The sequence below is a fragment of the Erinaceus europaeus genome, chromosome 6 (assembly GCF_950295315.1).
Source record: "Erinaceus europaeus chromosome 6, mEriEur2.1, whole genome shotgun sequence".
Classification (NCBI taxonomy): Eukaryota; Metazoa; Chordata; class Mammalia; order Eulipotyphla; family Erinaceidae; genus Erinaceus; species Erinaceus europaeus.
The window spans coordinates 15,309,502-15,319,265 of NC_080167.1; the positions used below are offsets into that span (position 1 = coordinate 15,309,502).

General features: G+C 54.3%; 1 protein-coding gene across 6 annotated transcripts in view; it reads right to left on the reverse strand.

The window, feature by feature from the left end:
• The window catches only part of RHOF (ras homolog family member F, filopodia associated), a 39,313-nt gene that overhangs the window by 21,035 nt on the left and 8,514 nt on the right, over positions 1-9,764 (reverse strand). For all 6 annotated transcript variants that reach the window (XM_060193155.1, XM_060193154.1, XM_060193156.1 and 3 more), the window contains 2 exons: positions 8,473-8,619; positions 8,140-8,227 (listed from right to left, as the gene is read on the reverse strand). In XM_060193155.1, coding sequence (XP_060049138.1) covers positions 8,140-8,227; positions 8,473-8,619 — 235 coding nt within the window. The remainder of the gene's footprint in view (positions 1-8,139; positions 8,228-8,472; positions 8,620-9,764) is intronic.

The following is a 9,764-nucleotide window of genomic DNA, read 5'->3' on the forward strand; positions in this document are numbered from 1 at the left end:
TGCCTGGTGGTGCCTGCCTGCCTCCATCCCTCCTTGTTAAGGACAAGTGGCCTCTCCACTCAGCACACCTCCCTACTTTCCCAGCACTCCCTTGATGGCAGGACCCCCTCCCTCTCTTCACTGGCTCCCCTTCAACTTGGGAATGTCAACAGTGAGTGAGAGCCAGTCAGGACAGTGGCTGGGCCAGGAGTCAACAACCCTCCCCCCCCAACGCTGCTGGGGTGAGGGGGGAGGGGGGAGGCCAGGCCTCAGCAGACACACCGCACATAACTGGAGAACTTCTTGGAAGAAATTGGCCAGCATGCTCTCCCTCCCCATCCTTTCCTTCACCTCCTCTCTCCTGACCTTAGTCCCTGTCTTTCTAGGCCTGTGCCGTTTGGCAGGGGAGCCCCATGAGGCTGTTTAAATTAATTAACATTAAAAATTCACGTTCTCCGTTGCATGGGCTGCATCTCAAGTGATTAATTGCCACACCAGGCAAGTGACTAGGGTAACAGGCAGCTCGAATGCAGGCCATTTCCATCACTGCAGAAACTACGGGCAGCACTGAGGGTTCTCATGCCATCCCCTCCCGGGTCTGCTGGCACCATGAATCCAGCAACCACAAGCAGGTCAAATCCTGCTGCTCTCCTCCACCAGCTGAAACTCCTTCAGTAGTTCCCTACCACCCTTTTATAAAATCCAGATATTGGGGGAGCTGGGCGGTGGCATAGCAGGTTAAGTGCACATGGCGTGAAGCACAAGGACTGGCGTAAGGATCACGGTTTGAGCCCTTGGCTCCCTACCTGCAGGGGAGTCGCTTCACAGGCAGTAAAACACGTCTGCAGGTGTCTGTCTTTCTCTCCTCTCTGTCTTCCCCTCCTCTCTATTTCTCTGTCCTATCCAACAACGACAGCAACAACAATAACTACAACGATGATAAGGGCAACAAAAGGGAAAAAAATGTTTTAATCCAGGTATGAGGACCAGGCAGTGAGTGAGTGGGTGTACACTCGGTTGACTACACACATTACCATGCACAGAGACCCGGGTTCAAGTCTACCTACAGGGGGGTGTTTCACAAGAAGTGAAGCAGGTCTGCAGGTGTCTTTCTCTCTTCTCTCTTCTCTCCTTCCTCTCTTAACTTCGCTCTGTCCTAACAAATAGAAAAATAAATGGCCACTGGGAGCGGTAGGTTCACAGTGCTGGCGCTGAGTCCCAGCAATAACTGGAAAAAAAGAAATCCAGGGAGTCAGGCGGTAAGGGACACTTGCAGACCTGCTTCACCACCTGTGAAGCAACTGTTGTTTTGCTTTTTGCACACTGGGGGATGAACGCAGGGTCTCCTGCATGTGATACTAATGCTGAGCCACCTTCCCACTTGTGACCTTCCCCCCCCCCCTCTTCCTTTTCTCTAGATAGAAAGAGGGAGGGAGAGAGACAGAGAAAGAAGGTGAGACAAAGCAATACTACTCCACCTGTCCTTAAGTTTCCCCACCGCAGGCACCTGAGGCCATTTTTTATTCTCAGTATGGGGGGTGGCTGGGAGAGGATAACCTCAGCACTGCTCCACCATCTGTGGAGCTCCCATGTGGAACTGGGGCTTAAACCCTGGGCTACACTATTGGCAAATCTCTGTAGCTGAACCATATCCCATTATCTCCACCAAGCTCTTGTGTCTCTGAGTTTGTTGTACCTCACACCTGAAAAGCCTCATCCCCACACCACCCCCTTTAAAAAGTTTTTTTAATATTTATTTATTTTCCCTTTTGTTGCCCTAGTTTTTCACTGGTGTTGTATTTGTTATTGATATCATTGTTGTTAGATAGAACAGTGAGAAATGGAGAGAGGAGGGGGAGACGGGGAGAGAAAGCTAGACACATGCAGACCTGCTTCACTGCCTGTGAAGCGACTCCCTGCAGGTGGGGAGCGGGGGCTCGACCCATCCCCCTTTTTTGTTTCCTCTTCTATTTTCTTTCTAGCATTTTATTTCTAAACATCCAAGCTAACCATATTACTCTCCTTTTCAGGGTAATCATCCTCTCTGATAATAATGCTGCCTTGAACCAAGGACAGCACAGCAGTTAATTATTTTTAATCTATATTTGTTTATTGAATAGAGACTGCCAGAAATTGAGAAAGAAAGGGGTGATAGGGAGAGAGACGGAGAGACACCTGCAGCTCTGATTCAACACTCGAAAAGCTTTCCCCCTGCAGGTAGGGGCTGGGGGCTTGAACCTGGGTCCTTTTGCTCTATAACAGGTACACTCAACCAGGTGTGCCACCACTGGCCCCTAAATAGTGGTTTACACAACAGTTGTTTATGCCTGAGGCTTGGAGCTTACAGGTTCAATCTCTGACACCAGTCCTCTGGTCATGGTAATAGTAATAGTAATAGTAGTAATAATAGCAACAGCACCGCCTTAACATTATATACGTTTCAGAGTGCTATATAAGCGTTTTGCCTATAAACGACTAGGGAATCCTTCCATCCATCACCTGATGTGCCAGCCAGAGAAATTATGACTCCTCCAATTTATATCTAATAAAACAAGTCTCAGGAAAGTGGGGGGAGAAACCTGAGGTCACTGAATCTGGACATTAAGCTCCCAGTCCAGCAGCTTCTCTTCTCTCTCTCTCACCTTTCTCTTTAAGCCAGAGTACTGATCAGCTCTTGCTTATGGTGGTGCCAGTGACTGAACCTGGAAACTTGAGAGTTTAGGCATGAAAAGTCTCTTATAAAGCCATTATGCTGGGGCCAGCATAATGTGCACCTGGTTAAGCACACACATTACAGTGTGCAAGGACCCAGGTCCAAGCCCCTGGTCCCCACCTGCAGGGGAAAATCTTCACAAATGATGAAGTGGGGCTGTAGGTGTCTCTCTTTCTCTTCCCCTCTATCTCGCCCTCCTTTCTCAATTTCTGTCCATTAATAAAGAGATCTTTTAAAAAAAAAAAGACATTATGCGATCTCCTCTGCCTAGGTCCTTTCTGTTTACAACCTGCAAGGCTGTGCCTCAGAGCGGTCATGCTGGTTCCTGCTGGCACAGCACTCAGCCTCAGGAGTGAGGCAGCACTGTAAAAATGGGACTGGCTTTGGGGGCTCTGGCAGTTTCTGCCTCTTGCCTGGCAAAGTCCTTGTGAGTTTAGACAGAAGTTCCCTGAGAGGTCACCTTTAGCACCCCAAGTCTAATTAACACTGTCTCACTGCTATGGGCCTCTTTTTATTTTATTTTGCATAGAGGCAGAAATTGAGAGGGGAGGGGGAAAGAGAGAGAGATGCTTCTTGTGAAGCTTCCTCCCTGCAGTTGGGGACTGGGGGCTTGAACCCAGGTCCTTGTGCACTATAATGTACTCATTCTACCGGGTGTGCCACTGTTGACCTCTATTCATAGACACAGAGAAACCATAGCACCAGACATGCTTTGGTTACTGCAGCATCTCCCATGTGGTGCTGGGACTGAAACCTGGGCTATGCACACGGCAAGGCAGGCACTGTACCTGATGAGCTGTCTCTCTGGCCCTCCTCTTCTGGATTGCCAGGTCCCATGGACTATAAGCTTCCTGACACCCTGAGTTACATTTAGAGTCCAGCCAGCACACAGGGACCTCATGCCAGCTGTCTTGACAGTCCTGGGACACAGGCAGGCAGAACACAGTGAGTGGGTACACAGGTGTCAGTACTCTGCATGGCACGTGCCCCCCCCCCCTTTGCCTCTAGGGTTATTGTTGGGGCTTGGTGCCTGCACTACGAATTATGAATTCACTGCTCCTGGAAGATATTTTTTCCCTTTTGTTGCCCTTGTATATTGTTGTTGTTATTAGTATTGTTATTGCTGTCGTTGGATAGGATAGAGAGGAGTCGAGAGAGGAGGGGAAGACAGGGGGAGAGAAAGATAGACATCTGCAGGCCTGCTTCACCGCTTATGAAGCAATCCCCCTGCAGGAGGGGAGCCGGGGGCTTGAACCAGGATCCTTATGCAGGTCCTTGCACTTTGCGTCATGTACACTTAGTCTGCTGCACTGCTGCCCGCCCCCCATCACACACCCTGTTATCACCACACTGGTATTAACACAGGTAACCACCCTGGAGGGAGGCCAGTGGGACATGTCCCTCTAGGGAGAGCCCATAGGACTGAGGGGACTTTCAAAGACAGGCTCCTCACCCCAGAGCTCAGCTGCCTGCCAGTTTTCCCAGTCAGAATGAACCTCTGTGCCTCAGTTTCCTCACCTCTGAAATTGCTGCTGCACATCCGGGAGCCTTGGTGACAGTGATGCAAGTCATTACTGGGGACACTGTTGACTACCTGCCAGCCCTTTGCCTGTGTGAGCTCAGCAGCCGCAGGTGCAGAGGACAGTGGGGCGCCTCTGCTCAGCTCACCCTAGAGGGCAGCAAGCTAGTCCTGGTCAGGTGAGGAAAAGGCTACCAAAACGGACACCCCAAGAAAGAAAGGGGGTGGCCTGGGAAGTGAGTAGACTGCAGGACTTGCAAGAACAGAGCTCTGAGTTCTATGCCTGGTACTATATCTACCAGAGTGGCGCTCTCATTTTCTTTCTCCTTGCACTCTCTCTAGTGAAATTTATTAATAAACTCATTTTTAAAATAAAAGGGGGGGGGTACGAGAGGGGTTGGACAGCCAGTCCAGACCCCTGTACCTCCTCTGGCTGGCTCAGCTCTGCCAGGATGCAGTGTTGGTGGGGACACACCTGGCTACCTCAGGTCTGGGGAGGGGTAGAGTGTGCCAGCACCCTCTCTGCCACTTGAGTCAGGAGAGCTAGGCTCCACTCAGGCGCACATTCCCAGTAGCTTCCTTCCTCTTAGCCTCAGTTTCCTTGCCTGGAAAAGGGGGTGGTCCCCTGCCCATGACTAGGGAAACAGGTGCAAAGCTGAGGGGCTGCTTCTATTCTATTCTACTATTGGAATAAAACCACCAAAGAACAGGGGCCTGTGGAGGGAGGCTTCTAGCCCTGGTATGTGGGACCCAATGCTTGGGGGACCCGGTCCCCACATTGAAGCCTGTGGACACACAGGGACCCTCTATGGCCTTGCAGATGGTCCCAGGAGGTTAAAAAAAAGGGTGCACTTGTTTCTGGAGAGGCAGAGTCTTCGGGGAGCCCCCCATCTTCCTGAGCAGGAGGTACTGTGTGCCAGGGCGGAAGAGAGGTTCCTGCTTCACAAGAGGGTATTTCCTTTGTGGGCAAGCTCTTTGCCATGGTTCTCAGCTTTTGGAGGGCAGGAGTTCCTATGGCCCAGGGCCAGCTGGAGGTGGGAGAGGGTATCACAGAGCTACTGGAGTGCATCCATGGTGGTGGGGGGAATCTCTGACTGGGCGTTGGCCAGGGAGGGTGTGGGCAGTGTGAGAAGGGGAAGCTACAGAAGAGGAACCCACTTAGACCAGCCCTACCGGGGACCGCCCACCTGCATTTCCTCCCTGGCTGAGACCCCTCTTCACCTACGGTCCTTACCTACAGTCTTGGGGGCCCCCAGGGCTCTCACCACCCCTCTAGTTCCTGATTCTTCTAGTTATTCCATTGATCTCCACCTTCCTACTGTTCACATTTCAGGTGGGGAGAGATCACAGCTCCCATCCTGGGCAGCCCCTACCCTACCCTGTGACCACTCCCCCTCCCAGGCCTGAATAGCTCCCTGGCTCTAGCTGGTGTCTGTGTACAGACACACACACACACACACACACACACACACACACCTCCCCTCTGCCCAGGAAACTTCAGAAACTTCAGACTCCACCGCAGCTTCCTGCCTTTGACGGTGTCAGCTCAGCAGGCTAGGCTGCTAAGGAGATGGGTGCTCTGAGACCCCACCCTGTCACCCCTGAGCACCCTCCCACTGCTGCCCTGTCTGTAGCTGCTTCCGCAGAATGGAGACAAGTAGGCAGACACGTGGTTCCCATGGTCAAGGCTGTGGGTGTGGGGAAATCCAGCCGCCTGACCCCCCCTCCAACTTACCCCCCCACAAACACACACATAGTTGCTGTCACCCCAGGCTAATCAGAAAGATGCTACCCTCCCCTCTATAGGGCTAGGCCATTAGATTCTAGAACCTTCAACAAGCTCTACTAGACTTGTCTCTGGCTTGGTCACTCCCCTCTCCCCCTTAGTCTCTAGCCTTTTCTGGTCAGTCATCCTTTCTGCTCCTTGTCTACTGACAGTTGTTCACTCTCCCCAGTAGAAATGTCATGCAGAACATTCTCTGGGTGCCTCCCATAGTCATTCCACAATCCTTGCTCTGGGATGAGCACCATGCTAGGTGGCCCTGTTTCTGGTTCACTGGCCAGGGAACTCAATTTTAGCTGTGGGGTTCGTTGGCCTCAGGGTGACAGCCTGAAGGCAACAGTTGCTTCCTCCCAGGGACAATGGAGGCTGCAAGCCCAGCTCTACTTTTACCATTCCCACTGGGAAAAGCCAGTGGAGCTGCACAGGCCCGACAGCCAGGAATCCCAGAGCTCAGTCATCAGGCCTATCTTAGTTGAGTCCTGACTGCAGACAGGGCAACTGGGGCCCAGCATCCCCGATGACACTCAGAGGAGCTAGCACCCAAGCTCAGTTCTGACTCCACCATGTGGAGGCTGAAGATAGATCACCATGACTACAGGTGGTCATGTGCTCCAGAGGCCCTCCCTCCTTCCCACTCCACCCAACCTTCCCCTAGTCTTCCCAACACCAAGCCTTCCTCTCACACTGCAATCTCCCCTGGCATGTCATTTGAGCATCTCTCTGGGCAAGGCCAGAAAGGCCTCTGAAGGAGGGAAGGAGTGGCTTTGTGAACACTGACCTCTTGGCCAGGGAAACTCCCCTTGGTGCTCCCGAGACCAGCACCCCACCCACACAACTGGGGTTAATGAACCTGACCCTGCCTGGCTTCTGGACAAGACATATGTGAAACCAAAAGTGTTGGCCACACACCTCGGATTTACTGCCCTGGGACCAAGCTCTTGGGAATTCCTCATCAGCCTTTGGCCTTCCCAGCCTGGGGGGCTAGAGACATGGCTGTATTCTGGGTAGCACCGCAGGACCCTTCATCCACAAGAAGGGGGTCCTTAGAGGCCATTGCAGGGTGGGGGGGGGGCATACTCTTATGGAGCAAAGCCTGCCAAAGTCAGGAATGGAGGGACCTGAACTGATAACCTTTGTTGCTCCTCTGCTGGGGTGCAGGGGCAGCTGGGGGTGGAAGGCTGGTAGTGAGGTGTTGCTCTATCCAAGGCCCACAGAGAATACACCTCCAGATACAAAGCTTGGTCAGATGACACAGTCCACAAGGCCACCAAACACTGAGTCACAGAGGTGACTGGGTGTTAGAGGTAGCTGGGTGAAGACTGGAGACTCTGACCTTTACTTCCCAATGCTGGTTCAGCCTAAAGGGAAATCAGGCAGGATGGAAACTTCTCAGGGAAGCCCCTGCCTCCCCCCCCCAAAAAAAACGAATGTCACCTGCATCTTCCCATAAACTATGCCCCTCCCACCTCCCCACCCCCACCAACAAGGGCTCTCAGAACTGACGCCATCAGCTTAAGTGACCCCACTTGGGAGCTGTAGGTGGCTGAGAGGTGCAGACTGGACCTCTGTTCCCTGGAGCCCCCTGCTCCTCAGTATCTGGCTCTTTCCCAAGAAACCAGGAACAACCAGACCCAGAGAACCCAAGAACCACAGATTCTGAACTACAGACCCGGGAATCCACATCCAGGCAGCAGGCCCCCCAGGGTCCTACAAATGAGGCTACAGGCCCCCGGTACTGTGAGCGTGGGGTTTTGGAAGAGCGTGTCCTACTGCCACAGCACCCAGAAATGAAGCCCCCAGATCCACTCCACGCACAGGGACCTCAAATCAGCAGCCCACAGATTCTGAACAGTCTAAGGCATGAATCCTGTAGCCACGGGGAGTAGAAGCAGCAAAGCGCATGGTTCCTGGAACCGCAGGAGGGAAACTAGCAGCCTTAGGGGGTGGCCAGGGTGCACACCTCCACTTCTTCTTCTAGCGTTTGCCCACACCTCCACTAAACATCCCTTACAGATGGCGACTGGGGCCTCCCAGGCCATCCAGCCCGCACCCCCTGGCTTCCTGGAGGGAGGGGTCAGGGCCCACCAGAGGTTGACTGGGGGGCTTCCCCAGTAGGAGACCCTTGGGGTCCCCGGGCGCACTCACCAGCGGTGTCGTAGAGGTTCAGGGTCACTTCCTTGCTGCCCACCATCACGCTGGCCGTGTACTTCTCGAACACGGAGGGGGCGTAGTGCTGTCAAGAGGGGTCGAGGTGGTTCTTAGTGATGTGGAGGGGCGTCACCCACCGCCCACCACCTTCACCCCATCCGGCTCAGCTGTCCTGGGTTTTCTGGAATTCCCAAGAGGGCACCCCAGGGTGGCGACAGCTTTTCTGCGCACAAAACTCCGGGGCTCAGAGGAGGGGCGGCTCCTGTCCCCCAGCCATGGGGGTGGGGGTCCCAGGCCCGACCTACCCCCGGCCGCTGCCCAGGGTCTCACCTCAGGAAAGGAGCCCTGACAGTACACCATGAGCAGCGAGGTCTTGCCGCAGCCGCCGTCGCCCACGATGACTATCTTCAGCTCCTTCCTGCCCGGGCCCGGGACGGCGGGGGCCGGGGCATCCATCGCCCGACCCGGCAGCACAGGCTGCAGGGCTAGCGCCGCAGCTGACTGAGCCCGAGCGGGGCGGAGCCGAGCCTGGTGGCCACGCCCCCGCCAGGCAGCCTCAGTTTCCTTCCTGGTGAGGTGCCGGCCCGAGACATTCACTTCTCATCCTGAGGAAACTGAGGCAACGGAAACGCGGAGTGCTCTGCCGCCAGCTTAGCACCCGACCCCCACCGGGCGATCGGATGGTTGCCGCCGCCTCTCGCCGGGTGCCCCTGATTGGCAGGCTCCACCCACCGCAAGGACCCTCTCATTGGCCGGCCCGGCCTCTCCTATCAGTCAGGGGCTCTTTGATTGGAGGATTGTTGCCTCTGCACCTGGGTTCGAGTCTAGGTCTCCAGCTCTGGGGAAAACCCCTTAGCTTTGCGCAGCCCCAGCTGTGTGCTTAGAGGTTAGCTTGGCCCTGGCCCCAGCCCCCAGCCAAAGGGCGCCCTAGGTGGCGCCAGAGGAGATGCGGCGGGGGGACGTAACTACTCTCTGGGCCGGTCCTCCGGGATGGCGAACACAGCTTCCAGGTGCCCAGCTCCCTAATCTTCCAGGACAAGGTGGACGGCTGGCGCCCTCTGTTGGGCGACTGCTTCGCTGCAAGCACTTTGGGACGCAGCTTCAGAAGGGTTTGAGCACTGGATTCATGACTGAGGTAGCTGGTGCCGTTTTTGGCACTGCATGGGCCAGAGTGGTGCTCTGGCTTGTCTCTCTCCTCTGCCTTAAGTGAAACTGTGAGGGGAGGGCTTTTGAGGGTTGGCTTTAAACTGAGAGTGAGACTTTCTCTAGTGGGGACCAGAAGTGTGAACTGTGGGTGCGTAATAGCGAGACAGTAGAGATCAGTACCCCCCCCCCCAAGGATTGTTAACTATTCTCCAGTCAGTACTTTTCTCTCACTCCAACCCCCATTCTCCCGATCAAAGCTGATGTTTACTGAGCACGATATGGGCTGAGACTCTCAGGGCAGTTGGTCCCTCCTACCCGGGGATGAATCTCCTTTGCACAAGCCAGTGGCCAGGAGTGGTAAAGGGTCTCGGGACAGGTGCACTCCGCAGATTGAGGCAGGGCCATCTGATAGATAGAAAGGCCATCTGTAGCTTCTTCATTAGGGTTTGGAGGACTCAATTTTTTTTTTAATTTTT